At 45.1% G+C, this 21,529-nt stretch overlaps 1 protein-coding gene across 2 annotated transcripts in view; it reads left to right on the top strand.

Annotated features, from left to right (window-relative positions):
• The first annotated feature begins 572 nt into the window (after positions 1-572).
• Positions 573-21,529, top strand: part of PDGFD (platelet derived growth factor D) — a 218,981-nt gene continuing 198,024 nt past the window's right edge. Inside the window, exon 1 of one of the 2 annotated variants that reach the window (XM_032844078.1) lies at positions 573-904. In XM_032844078.1, coding sequence (XP_032699969.1) covers positions 781-904 — 124 coding nt within the window. In that variant the 5' untranslated portion in view covers positions 573-780. The remainder of the gene's footprint in view (positions 905-21,529) is intronic. The other variant, XM_032844077.1, reaches the window with a different exon arrangement.

The following is a 21,529-nucleotide window of genomic DNA, read 5'->3' as shown; positions in this document are numbered from 1 at the left end:
TGAGATACGGAGCATCTCTGTTCCCCTCCCACCCTGGGCGAACCACCTTGACTCAGCTAAGCTCACGCTGGAGCCCGGAGCTCACAGGAAGGTCAGCCAGGCTCCTCTACCTTGCGGTATCCCACTTTCTCCCGAGTGACACCCTGAGTAAGCAGAATCTGATTCTGGCCCAACTCCAGGCCCCATCCCCAACGCCCCCAGCACCAGGGCACGAGTTCTGCCTCCTGGGCAGGGACTAGCCGGCCACCCGGGGAGCAGGGCTGGGACTTGAACCCCTGCCCCTCCTCCCCAGCCCCCTGGCTCCCGATGTCCCGGCTCGGGCGGGCGGACCCAGCCGGGCTGACCCCCGGCAGGTGGGGAGAGCCAGGTCCCCCCTCCCAGCACCGCACCCGGGCCTGCCGGGGGCGGGGCGCAGAGCGCGCCTCCGGGCTCGGGGGCCGCGCGGCCGGCGGAGGACGCGGCCGCCCTGCGCGCTCGGGCGCCCGCCCGCCCGGGACGCCGCCCCCGCCGCCTGTGCTGGCGCCGCCGGCCGCCGGAGGGGGCGGACCAGTGTCAACCTGTTGTGGGTCCGGCCACCGTCCGCCGGCCTGCGGCTGCACAAGGAAGTGCGGCGCCCACACGCGCTCCGAAAGTTGGGCATGCAGGAAGTGCGCGCCCCGCGCGGCCACTAGCTCCGCGGCCCGGCCCTCGCGCGGGAGCGCAGGCGGCGACAGCGCGGCGTCCGGCCCGGCGGCCCCGGCTTTCTCCTGCGGCCACGCGGTCCCCGGCTCGCGGCTCCCAATGCGCCCGCTCGGCCTCGTCTACACTCTGGTCTGCGCCAACTTTTGCAGCTATCGGGACGCGTCTGCAGCCCCGCAGAGCGCATCCATCAAAGCTCTGCGCAACGCCAACCTCAGGCGAGATGGTGAGAGATTCACATTTCATTTTCTGTAGTTTTTGAAAAGAAATCCCGTTGTTGTTGTTGTGATCGTTACTTCTTTTAAGAAACTTTTTCCTCCGAAGCCTGCTGAAGGCTTCGTGGCGGCGGGGCGGGGGCGGGGGGTGTCTCGTGCCTGCCCGCATTCCGGAGTGGGCCTGGGGGCTGCGGGACGCGGGCCGGCGGCGGGGGGACCACGAAGATCTGGTGGCTCCTTTGCCGCTCCCCGGAACACTCCTTCCTGCCCTGTAGTCACTGACCCAGGGTCCCAGAGCTGCAGAAAGTTGCAGCCTGCGCCGCCCCTCGGCCGGGCTCTTAACCTTTCGGACTGGAAACGCGGATAGACGGGGCGTTTATGATAGGCGGGGGGGACTCAGCGGTGGCTCTTTCTGGATGACCTATTTTATTTTTATTGTATCAGTAGGAGGACAGGGAATGGTGTCCTTCAGTCCTGCAGCCGTATCTGGAACAGAGAATTTGTATCTTATTTATTTGGGAGAGATGGAGGAATGCAGCGTTCCCCCTTTATGTCCCCAAAGTGCATTTCCCACGAGGGTGCAGCTGGGGCTCAGAAGCTGAGTCTGGGAGACTGGGACAGCCGGGGTCTCTTCAGTACCACAGGGGGATCCGGCTCCTGATGTTAGTTTCCCCGCACGGAGGCTTCCAACTGTTGCAAGGAGCAGGGCTGTTTAGTCCGCTAACCTCAGCAAGGTCCCAGGCAGGCTTGTTTGTTTTCCTTTGCTCTAGAGGACACCTGGGTCAGTGGGTCCCAGAGACTTGAATTGAGCTTATTTCGTTTCTGGGCTTCCACGAAGGTCCGAACTTGATTTATTCTTTTATTCTCAACTACAACTTTGCCAGTAATTTGAAGCTGTTTCTAGCATCTACCTGAAGTGACCCATAGGTTTTGTTTTTTTCCTTTATTGATAGTATCTTCTTTCCGTCTGCCTGCTGAGGGTTCTAACACATCCCCCAAAGAGCTCACCACTGTTCTTAATGGCTTCACTGAGTTGGCAAAATATGTCCTCTCGTATATTCATAGGAGCCATCTTATTCCCTTATCAGTTTCTCTCTTGGTGTGACCTTAATTTGGACTTTACTGCAAGGCTTTTGAACTTTGAAACAATAATAAAAGCCTACTATATTTTGTGATGACAAGGACGCTATGGATTTCAGTGTGCTCAGGTCCTAGGAGGTGGGGTAGGTGTGTGGAGAGGGCACAGGGAAGCCTCAGGGTCACTTCCGGGCCAAAAGATGTCTCTATGTTTCCGGAATTATTTTATCACAGTGTTTTTATGTAAAATATTCCAGCAGTGGCTTGCCCTCTGTCTTAGTTAAAGCACAGAATTTTCTTACTAAAACTTAAAAAAAGGTTCAGGCTCAAGACCAAAATTTTATAGTTTTGCTTTCCTCATTAATGTTTCCACCAGGGATGATTTTCTCCTAGTCGAGTTTTTAGATTTGTTAACATTTGCACTCTGTATGCCCTCTTAGCTGTGTAGAATAAAATGCCATGTATAACTTGCATGACTTCATAGCCATAATTTTTGTAATCCTCAGCCTCCCGAGTATCATTTACAAGATGTCAAGGACGGAAAGCAAAAAGTATGTAACCATTGCCTGGTAACCCAAGATTCCATCTAAAACCAAGTCATGCAGCTCATGTTTTTTTTTTAAAAGAATGCTCTCCTTTTAGTTTTCATTGTTAAAACTCTGTGCATCTGTCTAGTCTATATGATAAAAGCTTTATTTTATCACAATTTTGAAAACCACCCTGGATTGAATTATTCATATTTTAGTTAAAGCTGTTTTGCAGTTACTAATAGCACACACATGCACACACATTTTAATTAATTTGGATGACTCAACAATTTCCTCAATGTCACTCTAATTTTGCAAACAAAACTAGGAGTGGGGAAAGGTTAGATAAAGAAAGAATTGTCATGTACAGAAATGGAAAAAAATTAATACTCATAATGGGTTGTTCATTTGGGGATTTTTCAAAAGGCATCTTATTCTTAAGTGTTCCAGAGCACGCATTCTTAAAGAGAGACAAAATTGCCCCCAAAGTAGCAAAATCAGATCTTAGAGGGTGAAAAAAATCTTAAGTACTACAATGGTTTGTGATCCTCCAAAGGGCCAATATATATAAAGAGGTATACTGTATCTGTAGTGTGAACATCTCATAGGGAGGGGGCATGATTAGGAAAAAATTCTAAACAGGCTCTTGAAGGGAGGATTGATGATAAAGAAAAAAAAATTGAGAAACACTGCCATAGGGTTTTGCTGAGAGAGTAAGAATAAAGGGTCTTTGGAAAAGTCTAGACATCATCTGGAAAATCTTAATCACAACAGTTGGGTTGTTGAGAGAAAGTACTAGTGTATTAAATTAAAACCCTTGTTCTGATTCCATACATTTTTAACTGGTTCCCCCAAAGTTCCTTTCTTAAGGAAGACAATAGTCTAGTTCTTTCGACTATCAGGTTAAGACAGGGTATAAGCCTGGAGAGGACATAGGCATGGAATGTAGTAAGGGGAAATTTAGAAGATAAAAGTTTCCAAACATTAACTTAGGGTCCTTAGAAGATCAGGCCCTCCAGGTACAAGTGGTAGGAAGTCACAATAAAAAATTAGCCATGACCCTTGGATGGGGTTTTAGGAACCAGTATCTAATGATGGAACTATCTTTATTCACAGTTGACTGCCATCAATTTGTTCCCGCAGACCCTGTTAGCTGCCACCTAATGCTTGAGTCGAGATAAGGACTCACAGGACAGGCATCCTGTCATGGGCATGGGATGTGCTGGATCCTGTCCAGCCTGACACACGAAAAACTTGTTTTTATTCTCTCTTTACCTGAGAGCTCCCAGTAGCTGAAGTGGCTAAAAACCATACGAAAGTATTGGAGTGGATAGATGATAATCTCCTTACCCAGTATGGGGGGCTACTCTGCTGCTGTCTCCTGGCCTTCCAGAACTCTCTATCACAATATATTCCTATTGTAAAGGGGTATTTACAGACCCCTTCCCAGCACCTGCAGAAGGGCTCAAGGAGAGCCAATGGTGGGTGAATTTGGTCCCTGTCTCTAGGAGGAAACTAGGATACTAGAAGGAAACTAAGAAGGATAAAAGCATTATATTTGAAAAAAAAAAAAAAACCCAGAATATTTACACTTCCTTATATCATATTTACTTTTGATGCCCATTCCTGATCTGCCTCCCAGCACAGGGAAAGTCTTACTTGAGTAGCAGAATCCCCGTCTTCCCATTTCAGTGCCCGTGAAGTTGGTATTTTGTAATAACTAGCTGGAGCTGGTGTTGCTCAGAGTGTGGATCGAGAAATGTAAAGGTAGCAATTAACTTACAGTATTACTTACTTATTTTAAAATGGAACCAGACAGAACTTCCTGCTGTGGGATGGGGGTTAAGGATACAGACACAGTCTCCATTTTCTTGGCCTTTTGTTGTTCTGTGTGGCTTTCTGGTGCTGTTGGGAAACGATTCTGAATTTAATGCTTCTTGGCCTCCTGTGCCAATACTTGAATTGTCTGTTACGTTATCATTACCTAGTGATAAGCCTGCAGGTTTACTAATGTGGTCTTAGATCTTTAAGGAGTCAAGCTTGTGTCTTAGATAATGTGGGTTTGTGTCATCAGTGATGACAAAGATTAGATCTTTTAGGGAAGGAGACAAAAGAGGACAATGGAAGCAAATAATGAGGGTTTATTTGTTTTTTTGAAGTAGCCTTGACCTACATTATACTCTCAAGACTCCCCTGCACATAGGATATGCATTCTGTCCACTGCAGCATTATTTGCAATAAACAAATTATCTTTAAAGTGTCTGAAAGCTGAGAATCAGGTTAGTGTCAGATCTTGTGTTCTTCTGGGTTTATATTTTCTGTTCAACTCTAAGGGCATTAAAGTTTCATCATCTCATAGAGCATCCTGGGGATGGCATATTTTAAATGTAACGTGGCTTTGACGTGCTCCTGTGGCTTATGATATTTAATATAGGTTCTTCTCAAGATGGGAGTTTAAACAAGTGGACGGACATACACTCTGTAGGAGGAAATGCCACTAGGTCGTGAGTTACGGTAATGACATTGATTTTTGTCTATGGGATTTTCCCTTTCGGGGAATGAGAGCTAAACTTTATTGTTTTGGAACAGTATGGCCAACCAATGGAACAATGTCCCCACAGTCATTGATCTCTGATGACCAGTGATAAGCAAGCTGTCACACGGGTCTCCTGAGCATGCCTGGTCTCAACCCCTTCATTCTGCGTCTGGAAGGGTGTGTGTATTCATGCCTCTGTCCTTGAGAGCTGAGTCATAACGCATATCGTCTCCCTTCTGGAACTACTCTTCAACTTTCCTTGCTGAATTGATCAGATTAGCTTAAAAAGGTGCTTCCTGGGCATCTTAATAAAATACTTCCTTGTATTAAAATAAGGATGTCTTCTAAGTGAGCCAGGTGTAGCTGCTCTTAGTTCGTCTATGCCAAGTCCTTTAGGCAATGATTTGGTCCCTCACAAAGGAGTCGGATGACTTAAGGTGGAAGCCAAGCATGTTTGAGTTCTCTGTCCTTTCTTAAGGTTGTCTCTTTTTAGTTCGTTCCTTACTTGGTCTGTGCTGTCCTCTAAACATGAGAGGTTGACAATGAATGTGCAGATGGTTCTTTGTCCTAAGCTCTGCTCTTGGCCCCCACTGTAACTTACTCATCTCTACGCAGTTATTTATTCTATCTCTAACCTTTGCCAGTTGTTATACTGGATGCATAGTTATCTAGCCCATTATGAATGAACCACATGCGTGGTTCCTGCCTCCTTCCAGCCTATGGCCTCCTGGACGATAGAGACAAATGCATACTTCCTGCCTGCGTATTACCATCGTGTTTCAGACGCATTTGGGTGAGTCCCAGGATTCTCCACCCTTCTTCAACAGAACTATCCCACACGCATCTCTGCCTTTCTGCTTCACATATTTGAATCCATCAGAAGATTTTTAGGTGAAAAGGATTTCTTTTGCAGTGAGAAAAGTGTGAAGGCGCAGTGGAGTGTGACAGTTGCTCTTATGGAGGAAATGCACCGGGGTATGGGAACTCACAAGGAGCACCTGATCTAGATTTGAGGCATTGGGGAAGGCTTCCTGGAGGAAGGAGTGACTGGGGAATGAAGGGTGAGTAGGAGTTAGAAGTTGGGGATGGTGAGGAAGGAGGGGAGAGTTTGCTAGTGGGAGAGAGCCCTTACCAAGGTTTGGAGATGAGAACACAGTCGTCATGTGTCCATTAAGCAGAGGTCTGGGAAGGAATGTTAGGGAGTTTGGCCATTATTCGTAAGGTGGTGAGAAGCCACTGAAGGAGTTAGTTTGGAGAAAGATGGGGCCTGTGCTGCTTTGAATACTGACTGCCCACGTTCCTGAGAAGTCAACCAGGCCAGGGCTGTGATCGGGAACAGTCTCCCTATTCCTCCACTGCCCATGGGACATGAACACGGGACCACTTAATTTTCAGCATGGATCATGGTGGACGTGACTGGTTTTCCTAGCCCGAATTTTGTAGAGGTGAGATGACAGTGTCCTGGGACATCACAGAAGTCCCCTCACCCTGGATGCCCCAGATTCTAGATTCTGCTCCCCATACCTAAGGTCTCATTCTGTAGATAGGGAAAGCAGCCTGTCTGGTGTGTCTACATTTTAAGATATTCCATGCTTCTATATTTCAGAATTAATGCCATTTATTTTTTTTAAAGATTTTATTTATGTATTTGACAGAGAGAGATCACAAGTGGATGGAGAGGCAGGCAGAGAGAGAGAGAGAGGGAAGCAGGCTCCCTGCTGAGCAGAGAGCCCGATGTGGGACTCGATCCCAGGACCCTGAGATCATGACCTCAGCCGAAGGCAGCGGCTTAACCCACTAAGCCACCCAGGCGCCCAGAATTAATGCAATTTAAAAGAGAACATTTTTACCCTGACTTTTATGTGAAGGACGGTTTGGGCAGAAAGGTACTGGGGATAATACATAATAGCCAAAAAGAAAGACTCTAAGACAGATACTGAGGCAAAAAAAAAAAAAAGAAGTTCTCCCTCCCCACACAGTATTTCAGGACCAAGTATAAGTCATAAATAAAGGAATAAGCCCATGAGACACTAGAGTGCACAAGTACACATACAGGAAGAAATATTTTCTTCCAAGGATTTTTTTTTTTTCAGAATAAGAATGAAGTATGCCTTGTTTTTACAAGCGTTGATGATGTAGATAATAATATATCTTTTCTCTGCTGTTTACCATGGTATGCTGACATCAGTAGATTAGCTTTAATGTTAATAGATTAGCACTGTGCGTTTGTGTGTGTGCCATGTGCAGGTTAGTGGGTATTTTGTGTAACTGGGAGACGGGGGTGTCTCTGGAAACACCCTGGTACAGGCATAGGAGTTGTCTTTGATAGGAGGAGGGATGCTTTCTGATTTTAGGTTTTTTTACTTGAGCACTTTTTTTGGTAGAGAGTTTACGAAGATAGCTGTACAAGCAGCACTTTGCCCGCAAAAAGTGAGCCAGGCGTGATTTGGAATCTTGGATCTTAAGATTCTTGATCTCTGGAATTTGGAGGCCAGCATGCCTTCTTGGGACTGAAGGAACTCTGTGAAAGCCACCAGGTGTGCCGAATGATACACTGTGTGAATCTGGGACAAGTCATTTCAGACCCAACAGGTTCTGCCTTTCACTGAGACAGGCAATCAACAATGTAGCACCAGCCCACTTTCATTTTTTAAATATTTAATTTATTTACTTATTTAAGAGAGGGAGTACATAAGCAGGGGGAGGGGGGAGAGGGAGAGAGAGAGTCTTAAGATGCTCCCCGCTGACCTTGGAGCCCAACAAGGGGCTCAATCTTCTGACCTGAGATCATGACCCAAGCAGATTAGCATCCAATTCTAAACCAAATGAGCCCCCTCGTCCCAACCTGGCGCCCTGGCAATGGCCCACTTTTACAGACCTTAGCTATTCAGCATCCTCTGCTATGTAAAATGCAACCGATTGAGTCGGGTAAGTATGTAACAAATCCGTTTAAAGCCAACATAGCGTTGCAGAGTTTATAGTGAGTTTGCAAGTTCATGCAGTAGACACTAAAAGATGCTTTGCTTCTACTTTCCGCGTAATCCCAGCCCCCTTGTTTTGCTGGTTCTTACATCCACAGCAGAAAGAGCAGGTCTGGTTTGAGTCGTGCACACTGTTGGTACCGAGAACTGACAGCTAGTAGTTTTTCTGCCCCTTTGTATTTCCACGCCTTGGAAAACAGTCATAAGATCTAATCAGGCATAGCTGGCTTTGGCTTCTATTGAACAAGGCCAAAAAAGTTCCAGCCTTCAAGAGACTGAATGTCTGTCCCCCCTCAGAATTCGTTCATTGAAATTCTAGCTCCAGTGTGATGACATTGGAGGTGGAGCCTTTGGGAGGTTATTAATGGCGTCAGCGCCCTTATACAAGGACTCCAGGGATGTGTCTCACCCTTTCTGCCATGTGAGGGAACAGTAAAAGGATACAGGATCTGCCCAGGCCTCAGTCTTGGACTTCCTGGCCTCCAGAACTGTGAGAAATAAACTACTATTGTTTAAAACCCACTCGGTCTCTGGTATTTTGTTGCGTAGTCTGACTAGGCCAAGAGGTTCCTCTCTTCACAGGAATTACTCTCCAGGGAATTACTTTATTACAGCCCAGGAACATTGCTGATTTTTAAAATCATGACCTTGGGGGCTCAGTCGGTTGAGCGTCTGCCTGTCGGTTTTATGATCTCAGGGTCGTGAGATCAAGCCCCTTGTCTGGCTCTGCACTTGGCAGGTCTGCTGGGCATTTTCTCTCTCTCCCTCTAGCTCTCCCCTCCCCACCCTCCTTATAAATGTTCTATCTCTCTCTCTTTTTCTCTTTAAAAAAATTAAATAAATGAAATAAAATTATGTCCTTGAGTCATAAAGGAAAGTTTAGATGATGTGTTTCATGGGTTTACCGAGGTCCTAATGGGCGTATTAGCGTAGGTGTATATGGACCTCAACCAGAAAATGGGCATTTCTAGGACAACTTTGTGGAACAGAATGGCTGTAACCTGCATGATGCTAAACACATTGTCATTCTTTTGGCAGTGACTAATAAATTTGTGTTGTCAAGAGGGAGATAAAGAGGGATTTTATTGGCACTTTGGATTAGACCATATTGGGGTCAGAATTCTTAATAACTTGAGTAAACACATGGAAAACCCATCTGCTAAACTTGGGTATTTTAGCTGGAAACCATAGTTAGTGAGTTGGAGTAGATGCAGAGTGTCAGGCTTTTTCTGTAAAGGGCCAAATACTGAATATCTTAGACTTTCAGGCTCTCAGGTCTCTGTTGCAATGATTTGACTCTGCCATTGTAGTATGAAAGTAGCCAAGATATTAGGTAAAAGAACAGCTGTGGTTGTGTTCATTCCAATCAAGCGTTATTTGCAGAAGCAGGCAGTGGGCCTCCAGGCTGTCGTTTGCTGAGGCTGAATGAGGAAATCCATGTGCTCTTTGGTGGAAATGATGGGCTGATCCTATGAAATTCGACAGGAATAAGTGAAAAATCTCATTTTTTTTTTTTTTTTTTGGCTAGAAAACAAGAACAGCTACATAATGACAGATCAGAACAACTTGGATTAACATCAGTTCATGCCTGGATGGATGATTGTATGGATAGATAGATAGATGGATAGATAGGTAGATGGCTGACTGGCTGGCTGTCTGGCTGGCTGGACAGATGGAAGGATGGATGGATAGGTGGATGGATGGATGGATGGATGGACAGGTAGATGGATGGATAGGTAGACAGATGTGTGGTTGGATAGCTGGAAGGATGGGTTGGTAGGTGGATGGATGGGTAGGTAGATGGATATACTTGTCTATATCTGTCTGTATTGTCTAACTGGTTTAAATGAATACAGCTTATGCTTCAACCAACAGCAGAGTTGCTAACCAACAATCACTGTTTAAAACTGGTAACGGCATTAACACTATGTCAAGATCAGGGAGGCAGCCGTGCTCTTTTACGTAAGACTCTGTTCTGGTCCATCCTGTATGAGGGTTCGTGGTCAGGGTCTCTCTCCTGTGGGTGAATCTGCTGACTGCTTCACTCCCGTGACCCAAACCCACAGCTTACCACTCTTTCGTCTTTAAAGATCCCCTTCTTACTGGCTCTGTCTCCTCAGCCACCATGTGTGGTCAACTTCCCTTGCCCCCTCCCACAATGGACACAGGATGTATTACCACTTTCCTGTTTTATCACCATATAAGCATCTTTGGTTTCACCACGACTCCCTGACTCCACCACTTCTCCTCTTTGTCACCCACTGTGACCTGCAGTCACTCCCACAGCTCCCCTGAGCTGCTCTGGGTGACGTCACTATGATTTGTAGCCGCCTCTTGTCTGGAAACATGGTCAGCGCTTGGCTTGACACTGCCTCTCCTTTGCCTTAACTGCTCCTAAGTGCCAGGTTTGAAATGGTGATAGATGTAAAGCCACAACTAACACAGTACTTGTTTTAGGTTCCTTAGAGGAGCAAGCTTAGAGAAAGCCTCAAAACGTGTATTTTCTGTGTTATTATCCCCGAAACCTTTATGAATAATGAAAGAAGTAGCAAAGACCTCTTAGAATGTAGTAGGGATTTTGTTAATATGGGAAGAGCACTCAAAGATTAAAAAAATATATTAAACCTAGTAAGCACTACAATTGCAATATTTTGGGGGAGAGAATGTATCTGTGTATATATATGTATTCGTATGAATTTGTATATATATGTCTGTATATGTGTATGTATAAAAACTCAAAATGTTTTACACAGAAGAGTCTTTATGGTTATGGAAATAATGACACTGGACACAGGCATAGATTTCGTTTTCTTATATCATTGAGCACTCTTTTATTTCTTTATTTTTTGTTTCCTCAGCTGGGTCTCCATCGGTCGGCCCTATAAATACTGGTATGTTTTTTTTTAAGGTTCCGACCTCAGCCTTATCGTCTCGCTTTTCTCACTGATAATCTCTGGAAGATCTTAGTTTTGTCCAGAGTGCCAATTGCTGCTTCTGTGTCAAAGACCTGTAAATACACATTTACTGCCTCTGCCTCTTTCCTGAGCTCTGAACTTAAGGGCTGCTCTGGGCGATCCCACTGGGGCTTCAAGTAAACTCTCCAATTTAGAGGCCTGAGAGTGAAATAATTAGTTTTTTTTTTTTTTTTTTAATGTTAGCTTATTCATCCAGTGGTGAGTGCCTTGGCAGTATTAACCCTTGTGGTTCTTTCGGACACAGCACAGCTCAGTTTGCGTGGACCGTGTGTGGGCGTATGGGCAGGGGGACTGCATCACTCTGTCACCTTTCTGGACCCCAGCACTCTCCAGGAAGAATGGGCTGCTCCTTCATTTAGCCCACATTTCCATCCTAAAGCCTCTAAGGGTACATACTTATTTACATATCCGACGTTTCTGATGTGAGCATGCTTGCTGTGTTTAGTACAGACTCGTTTTCTGTTCCGTTGTCTCTCACAGGAGAAGCTCCGTGAGGTCAGGAATCAGTAAGTCATCCACAGCCAGTGTCTCCTTTTCGTGCCTGATCTTGGAACCACATGAGCCCTCCCACCAGCAGACTGTAAAGGAACGGGAGAAAGGTGTTTAAACTTGAATCGAGGGTGACAGGTTCCTGTTCCTTGTCTGGGGAGCTATTTATATCCTAGAACAGGCTAGAAGATGGGAGAGGAGGAGCAGGGAAGGGAAGGGCATGGACACAGGCAAGGTCAAGTTCCCGGAGATGGACCCTTCAGGCTTTGGGCGCATGTGCAGAGCCATGCAGATAGAATCTAGAGGCAGGGAGATTTGAGGAGAAACACTGTGTACATGAAATATGTGCACAGTGAACATGAAGAATCAACAGTGTATTATGCTTTTCAAGTAAGCGATTGCACAGTTGTGGGCATATGAGAATAAAACCTGGCATTTCTGGAGAACTTGCAACGTGGGGAAACTCTCCTAGCCTCATGGACAGCGATTGGTGTGAAGGGTTGAGTTATGTTTCCAGCAGACTTCGTGGATAATGCCCAGATGACACATATTTTTAGACTACTGCCTTAGGTAGGCATAAGCATGACATTCGGGGGTTCACTTTGGACTAGTAGCAATGAAGTGTGTGAAGAGTCCCCCCGCCCCGAAAAAAAACACACATGTACTGAGTATAATGGCTCCCTTTGGGGATACCTTTCCTTTCCAGTATGAATATTTGAGTGCTTCTGCACGAAACTCCTGCTACTTAATAAAAGTTCAAAAGAAAGACATTAAGGATCAGGAAACAAGTCTCCAGGTTCAATCTGGATGACTAAAGAACATCAAGAAAGATTAATGCATCTCGGTTCTATAGAGAATGCATATTTAACCCATCTGTTATTTTGCTGAGGGTAAAACAAGAGAGTTGCCGCTGAATGGAATAAAAAATATACGTATTTCCTATAAAAACAAAAAGTTCATTGATGACACAAATATGGTATTGAAGGATTTTTGTAGAGTTGTTAATTTAAAAAAAAGCATGAAGTGAGAGCTATTTGGAATCTCGTTTAAATACAGCACATTGGGAGGATTATTTAAATACCTCGAGAAGAACTGCTGCGGCTTTCTATTGTTTTGAGTCAATTCTGTAGATTAATGTTTTTCACCAAACCCCATTCCAGTAAACATGAGCGCTACTCATTCACTCTACAGATGTTTACTGAGGGCTGCCCACTCCCAGAGCTCGGGATGACGCATTGAGGAAGGAACAGGGAAGCCCGAGGCACAGTCTCTATTAAAACTTATACTTATAAATATAAAAAATATAAAATAGATATAAAACGTCTCTGTAAATAAGCATAAGGGTTCTGCCATTCTGTGTCCTAGGCTTTGTGTCTGAAGAGTCCATCCTGTTGGCCTAATTGTAACCGTGCGTCGTCTCTCCTCATGCTTAGTTCAGGAGAGGAGGGTATCGGTCAAGATGCTTTTGAGCACAGGTTTCTTCAAAGGTCGGGAAACGGTTCCCTCAAGGGTTATCACTATTCTATTCATTAAAATTCGAGCAGAAAAGAAATTTTGATTGTAGAACGGGGAGTCGTTCTGTCTTGATTTTCTCTTTTGTGTGTTTAGATGTTAGCCTAAATATTCCTGAACCACAAGAGCAAAAGCCGTGGGCCCCCTTAGCAACCCACATTAACTTTTTAATGCTTATTTGCAGGCTACTCCACTGTGTAATGTGCAATACAATTATTTGACCACTGGATGGCAGTAGGGAAAAGACAGCTTTATGCCTCCTATTTTTTTTACTCCCTCTCTTGGGAATGTGAGTTAAAGTAGGGAAATTTCATACTTTTCAAATACATTGGGGAAAAAATGAACAATAATGGTCATCTGTCATTCATATACAACCGTTCTCATCCATGTGATCTCAGTAAATTTTATATGCTTTAAGAAGCTGAATCAGTTATAGGACTCTTATTTCTTGGCGCCATTCACACACCCAATTTGCAGGCATCCCTAATATTCGTGAAAATAGAATTTGGAAACATTGATGAGTCACACGTGATCTTCTGAACGACATCTGCACGTGCACAGCCCTCGGCTGACCAGGTTCCTCTGAGCACAGAACCAGCCAACCCGCCACTTGAGACTGGCAGAAACTCCTGGAGACGCCTCGTTGCTTGCTGGGCGTTGATCAGAAATGAGTTATTCAGGGGGACGAAAGCATGATGATCGTATCAGGAGTGAGAAGTCATCATCTCAGAATCCTAGCAAGCGTGAGATCCTGAGGAGGCACGGGCAGCGTGGTGAGCACATGAGAGCCCAGGAGTGTGAAACTTGCAGCTCCCTCCCACGGTGGGGACAGTAGGCGTCATGGACGTGTAATAACTCGTCACTGCTGTATAAAGAAGTTTGGTTGCGTCCATCCTGCTTTCATAGAGATTGCAAAGTGGTGTACCAAAATGACCACTTTTAGTGAATACCGTAGGGCCGATTGGGAAGCTACGTGTCGGAGTCTGTCTTCTGTGGACTCATGGCCCTGAAAGGTTGCATGCACTCATTCTGGCATCTCTAAGTGATGCTTTGGGGCAAAGAATTTGCCAGTGTGATTTAGCTGAGGATCTTGGGATGTGGGGGATCAGCTGGGTTTTCCCAGTGGGCCTGATGCGATCACAAGTGTCTTTATAAGAGAGAGACTGAGGGAGCTCTGACCCAGAGAGGAGAGGACAGAGTGACCACAGAAGCAGAGACTGGAGCCATGTGGACACACACCACGGAATGCCAACAATCAGCAGAAGAGAGAAGAGGCAGGCAAGGGATTCTTCCCTAGAGCAACCAGAGGGAGCATGACCCTGTCAGCACCTTGATTTTGGATCATGGCACTGACCTCAGACGCCTGCCCTCTAGAATCGTAAGAGAATAAATGTGTGTTGTTTTAAGCCGGTCAGTCTGGGGCGATTTGTCACAGCACCTGTGGGAAACTGATAAAGGGTATGAAAGATCTTTTGACATGAAGGATAAAAAGTTGAACTGCTTGTTGAGCTCAGTTTTCTAATCATTTCTACATTTCACTGGCCAGGAAATCTGTATTGACAGTTTACTGGTACCTTTTGGACCCTGCCTTTGAGAATTCTCTAGGAAGACGAGCCTTGCTTGTGCCGTAGTTCCATCTCAGAACGTCTTGAAAATCCTGGCTTCAACTCCTATCTGTTTTTCAGCTCAGATGAAATCCTGACACCATCAAAAGGGCCGGGCTCCTATTCCGTTATCGTTTCATTGATTCTTAAAAACTCTCCCTTAACCCGTCCTGTGTCATTTATGGCTTCATTGACTCACGTGTATTCGTTTGTTCATTCCACAGACTTTTGTTGTGGGGTCACTGCGTTAGTTTCTAGGCTGCATTCTGGGCCATGGTGTTGTAAGTGATACAATGATAACGACTTTGTTAATGAGCTGTGTGATATTGGCTACCATCCAGAGTATTTAACTCTTAGGGAGAGTACGCTGATGTGACGTACTATGTGTTAGGGCCATGGCGATATTGTATGCTGGGTGGTGGGACATTAAAGAGACGGAGCTCAATGAGATATTTGCAGGTATTAGGGTGGACGGGCTTTTGGAGCTTAGGACAGAAGGAGAGAATTCTGGTTGAATATCTGAGCCCAGTTCCATTAGCTGGAATTACACCAACACTTGCCGCTCTAGAGTGTCATTGTCCAACAGAAGGATAATGCAATATACGCCATTTAAAAAATTGTAGCAGCCAGATAAAAAAATTTTAAAAGAAATGCATGAAATTAATTTTATTAATATATTTTATTTAAGCCAATCTATATCCAAATATTGTCATTTCAAGGGTCAATAAATCTTTTAAAATATTGAGATACCTCTTCATCTTCCTTTTATGACACTGAGTGCTCAAAATGGGATATGCACTTACGCTTACCACACACCCTATTTCAGACTAGACACATCACAGATACTCAGTATAAGATGTGGCTTGTCATTACCAACAGGAACAGCACGGTTCTGGGACAGTCACATCATTAATTTAGGCTAACCCACTTATCATCGGTCTTTTTCCAAAAATAAAAAATAATTCATACACGCTATCTCTCTAGCTCTTTTTCTGCAGTGTGTGGAAGTTGACTGAGTCACTTGTTAGGGGCATTAATCATCTAACATCGGCACATTTTGTATGGCTTCTATTTTGCTTTCTTATTCTATCAACATGGATACATTTGATGTTTCTCGTTGCTTTCCTATATTCTCTTTTTTTAAAGAAAAGAACATACAGTCAGCTAGAAGATAAGCAGTCAGGCAGACTCCTCATTTTTCTGTGGCAGGTGCAACATTTTTTGAGACTTGAGAAGCTGCTTATGCAAACAGCAACTGGTACTTCATTTCTCAGTCACGGATGGAAAACCTGTGTTTAAGCAGCTTTGGTATCCTTTTTCATTTACAACTTAATTTGACTTCTGTAATGGTAATATTCTTTTTTTTTTTTAATCGCTTGGCTATTTTTAAAAATGACTCTTTCTGGCTGACCAGTGGAAGATTTGTGAAAAACACAGTCTTGCCATGTGCGGAGGGAGGCTTTAACCTATTGGAAATCTGATACGGCTTTTTATTAAATAACCCGTATCTCCCTGGATTTAGGGGCCTTGGGCAGCATCTGTTCGGAGGCTGCCTTTTTAAAGGAAAATGAAAGGTTATGAACGCTGATGTTTCGCATTTTAAAGTCTCGGATCTACCAGTCACTCTCTGGTCCACAGTGAAAAGGTGATCCATGAAAGCGATCACAGAACTATAAATCATTCTTCCTTTTTGTTCAGTGAGTTATTTCTACCAAACGTTTGCTTGGCTGTGTGTCGGCATGGCATTTTAATTTGTTAATTATCTGGGCAAGCAAACACATTCTGTCGAGTGAATGCGGCTGGTAGGGGGGTCTTGGGTTACCGTAACTGACTTTGGAACCATCTCCTTGGATGCCGTCCCTGCGAGAGGCTCATCTGTTGTGTATACCAGTGCCCTGTGCAACTTACGCTGTCGCCGAATGTGTTTCTTCTGGGGGTGGAGGGCTCCCGCCCCGCCGCCTGGGGTCTCAGGCAGAGGTCTCAGCCCGTGAAGGACCTCAGTACGGTGCCCTTGGTGTTCGGGATCAACACCCGCGATGGAGAAGGTTCCACGGAAGGAACGACTTCATAAGGCCCGAATTTCTTCAACAGCCCTATGTATGTCAGGACACAGCATGACTACTTCTGCGAAAACATTTTGTTCATGAAGCACTTTTCATTTCCCGAGAAGTGGTTTTAAAAACAATGCCTGCTAAGCCCATCGCCACTCCCCTCTACCTGAAGTGATACTATTTATTGTTATTTGTGTAGATCTTATCTCCTTCCAGGGACTGAGCTGTGAGGATGGACGCTTGGTCTCTTGTGTTCCCTGCTGTCCCCTTGGCTCTTGGCATAGCACCTGGTGTGGCGAGGCGCTCAGTAAATATTGGCTGGATGGTTGAGTGGATGTCTGCGGAGTGCAGGTCTGGGGAAGCTCACACTGGCAGCAAGAGGAAGGTCTCTGCGGGTGGCAGCGGGGGCCTGACTTGGGAGCTGAGAAGAGTTGAGCTGCAGGCCCCCTCCCTCACTGGGTCCCTGCCGAGGCCCTGTTACCTAAGTTGATATTTATAATCTGGTTTTCTTTCTCATAAAGCGAGCATCTCAGATTGTAGAAGCATCACGTCCCACAAAATCTGGGTCCTTCCCGGGTATTCAGGCACGTTTCTCGGTCATGTGAGATTCGCTCTGCAGAAATACGAAAGCGTCCTCCAGCAGCTGGACAGACTAATGCCGCAGGAGCACTTTTACCCCGAAAGGCAGACTGACCGCATGGTCTAGTGTTAATGGAAAACCTTTGACTGGTACCTGACGGAGGAGCGACAGCAGGGCTCGAAGCCAATGGCCAAGAAAGAATTCCTGAGCAGTCTTTGATGCAGAAATGTGGTTTTATTGAAGAACAGGGACAGGCCCTGTAGGCAGAAAAAGCGACTATGGCCCTTTCTGTACTTTCAAGTTGGGAGGGGGTTAAGGAGAGCTTAGTCCTAAGGAATTTTGGAAGCAAGGTTTTCAAAGCTCGAGGGGGCTGCATATTGTTAGGAATAGTCATTTATTACAGTCTAATAAAACCTTGCTCATGAGACCCTTCAGGTGTCTTTCGGTGGGTCCTATGCTTGCGGGGTGACTGCCAGCACGTATCTTGGGAGGGCGGGGGTACTTAGAGATAAAGGAGGAGTCCAAAAGAATTTTTATACGGTAGAGTAGGCTTACAGGATCCTGGGTTGCGGGGGAGGGTTGGGCTAGGGCTGCCTTTTGCCCTTAGCAAAGTTTCAACACTGAGGTAGTTGAGTTCCTAGAAGTTTGTCCCTCCGCTGTTTCAAGGACTTGTCAGTGCGCTGCAGGGAGTCAGGGAATTTAGTACTTTCTCCTCTGCCTTTGTTTCCCACATCAGTACCCATGACTGTAGTGCTCGAGGTACTACCCTGAACACATTTGGCCTCCACCGTTGAGATGAACACACCCCAAGGGTCCGTTATACTCGTGACCAAACATCTGTCTTCCAGTTGTACACACTGATACAATGACACAGTTCAGTTAAGTATCGTGGGGCACAACAAAACGTGAGTGTAGTCAAGAGGGTTTATTTTTTATTACAGTAAATATTTAATTGAAAATCCAAACTTTAATGGTGAGTTGCTTTAAAAAAAAACTGTCGTTGAGTTAGGTATCAGTGAGACAACTCATCTGTTTCACAAAGAATGTGAATAAATGAATCTGAAACGCCCGAAGGCTCCATGTATAAATGGCTTCGCATGTGTCTCTCGGTTTTTCTCTACTTTCAAGACAGAGAAATTGGAAATTATGGATATGTTATGGATGTGGCATATATAATAAAGATCAGAAAGAATTTTATCAGTACGAGACGTACTCAGAGAAAAGATCTTTGTACTTCACCAGAACCTGGTCACAGGAATGCACATTTATGTTTTAAGTTACAATGTAAAACTCCCCACTTTAACAGGCATTTTACGTGGGTTAATCTAGGACTGTCTCAACTGTGTTGGGTAGGGTGGTTTCGAACATGTGTGCGTGGAGAAGAGTAATGTCTTAAAGGGACACGTGTACTGTGTAACAGAGCATCCAGTTTATGCCAACAGAGGTCAATGAATTTATGTTAATGAAGGAAATCCAGAAATCTGGCTTATAGGAGGCTGTGTGGGAAATGATTAAGAGTAACAAGACCTCAGCTAAAATCCTGCCTCTACCGCTTGCTTAGCCAAGTATTCTGGGGAAAGTGCTCAATTCTCTCCCACCTGGGCACCTTGGATATTGAAAGCAAAAGACACACTAAAAAAAAAAGAAAAAAAGAAAAACACTCTATAAGACAGTGATGTGAAGAGTCAGTAATTACCGTATGTAAAGCTCTTAACATGATGTTGGGGAGACAACAGTTGATGAAAGATGGAGCATTTGGGTGTCTGCATTTAGTTGTTTGTCAGGTTTTGGGGTTTTTTTGTTTTTGTTTTTGTTTTAAGATTTTATTTATTTGGGAGGGAGAGGAAGAGAGACAGCAGCAGGGAACAGGGGAGGGAGAAGCAGGCTCCCCGCTGAGCAAGGAGGCCGACGTGGGACTGGATTCCAGGACCCAGAAATCATGACCTGAGCTGAAGGCAGACACTTCACCCACGGAGTGCCCCCAGGTGCCCTCTATTTGTCAGGTTTTTATTTTTCTGGCTGGACATTTCCTTCAGAGGATACCTTCTGTGATAAAAGTCATAGCTCATACTGTGTCTATGGTGTGCTTCCGTGATGACTTTGTAGACTCGGGGAATTTTAGCCCTGGAAGCTTTCTTCAGGGTAGTGCAGGCCATCTTCTTTGCTGTAGAGTTGATAAAACCATGACACAGAGAGGTAACCTGCCCACAGTCACACAGTGGATCACGCCAGGGTCAAGGTTCAAGGACACGTTGTCCAACTACTTGTCTGTTGCTTTTTCTGCGGTAGTGCAGACGACTCCTGCTGGTAGGTCTGGCAAGTGCCAGTCTCAGGGAAGGTGATGGCAGGATGAGAGAACGCCTTCATCAGGACCTCACCAGTCATCTCAGCAATATGCCTGCCTTTCTCTCCTCCCCGGCTGTGTTCCCTTTGGGCTTCGTTATAGTAAATACAATGGCTGTATTGAACGTTTTGAACTAAAGAGTAGTCATAACAATTGAGAACTTGTGGCTCTCTCTTTTTTGTTGTTGGTTTTATTTATAATCTTAACCTTCAGCGTTCAGTTTACTGCAGTGTGTCTGAGCCAAAGGCATAGATCAAGCCAGTCTCATCAGGAGACGCCGGGCTCCTCAGCAGTCTGCTTCGTGCGTGTAAAGACCTGAATCTCTATCAGGCTGGAAGTCAGGAAATCCATCTCTGAGTGCGTTTTCTTTAACGTCTTGAAGCGATACGTGTGCAAATACAAACTAGTCTTGAGGAAAATGACAGAAGCCTAAGCTGCTTTTAAATAATCATCTCTAGATTTGACAAATCAGTTTTATAATGTAACCAAGGGAAATCGTGTAAATCCAGCCCTCTGGGTGGGAGTTTTGTTTGATTCATCTGTCACTTGAGTCTTCTCTGTGCTGAGATCTTGGGCTGTTACAGGTCGTAAGAGACATGTGATTGTCCAACCGAGTAACCTGTTTGGTGGGGAGACCCTCGACCCATAGATTTCTGCCCCAGAGTGAAGGCTGTGAGTGAGCTCAACATGCCGAGGGCGTACCAAGGAGGGGTCTCTATCCTAGAACCACAGCGGGGCTGGGACCTTAAGATCTCTTCTCTAGAGAACTTTGAGTGACCATAAAAGGGTCATTTATGATGCCTCCAAGGATAAAAGCAGAGTCAACCAAACCTTTACCATCTAATCAGTTGCCAGATTTTGTCTTTTCATGGCAGCCAGAATCAAATAAGAATTCCAAGAATATGAGGGTTTCTGCTTTTATTCAACAGCGTTAGTTTAAGAAGCCTTCTCAACCATGTTTGCTCCCCTCTAGCATATTCAGAAATGTGGACGCTACACATAGATATTTTAGTATTAATCTTACTATCAAACGAATAATTTTCTAAAATAGCCCCAGCAAACAATGCCTGATCTAGAGGAGTTCCTCATACCAAAGAGGAAGTTACAGGTTTCTATAAAATAAAGGGGGGGGGGTGCTGGGTGGCCCAGTGGTTTAAAGCCTCTGCCTTCGGCTCAGCTCATGATCTCAGCATCCTGGGATCGAGCCCCACATCAGGCTCTCTGCTCAGCGGGGAGCCTGCTTCCCCCTCTCTTTCTGCCTGCCTCTCTGCTTGCTTGTGATCCCTGTCTCTCTGTCAAATAAATAAATAAAATCTTAAAAATCTTAAAAAAAAAAAAGAATTACATGTAAAAATATAGCAGACATTTGGTGCACCTGGGCGGCTCAGTTGGTTAAGTGTCTGTCTTCTCTTACTAGGGAACCCGCAGACAACTTGCAAACTCATTGATTTATTGGATGAATGTGTACTGGGCATCTGTTGTTATTAAAGAGCAATGCTGGGTAAATAAGATGGAGATTTGTATAAAACAAAGGGATCGGCTAAAGATAGTTACATGATGTGTATCCTGGTGCGTACCGACACATCCACGTGCACGGTAACGATTTACATTTACATGCAATTACACAAGCTTGGGGGTGTCAAACAACAGAAATTTATTCTTCCGCAGTTCTGGAGGTCAGAAGTCTAAAATCAAGATGTTAGCAGGGCTGCATACCCTGCAGAGACTCTAGGGGAACACCTGTCCCTCACCTTCTGTTGGCTCTTGGCTCTCCTTAGCTTTGGCCACATCACTGCTATCTCTGCTCCTGTGGCCACGCGTTGCCTTCTCCTCTCTGGTGTGTCGGCTGGCCCTTGGCTTAAGGATACTTGAGATTGTAGGACTCTCGTGTATAATCAAGGAAAGCTCTTCTTCTTGAGGTCCCAAAGTTATGCACATCTTTTGCCATGTAAGGTAATTG

This window comes from Lontra canadensis, unplaced genomic scaffold (assembly GCF_010015895.1).
Source record: "Lontra canadensis isolate GAN:19392208 unplaced genomic scaffold, GSC_riverotter_1.0 scaffold147, whole genome shotgun sequence".
Classification (NCBI taxonomy): domain Eukaryota; kingdom Metazoa; phylum Chordata; class Mammalia; order Carnivora; family Mustelidae; genus Lontra; species Lontra canadensis.
Note: the sequence above shows the minus strand (reverse complement) of the source record. Positions and strands in the feature narration are given on the sequence as shown.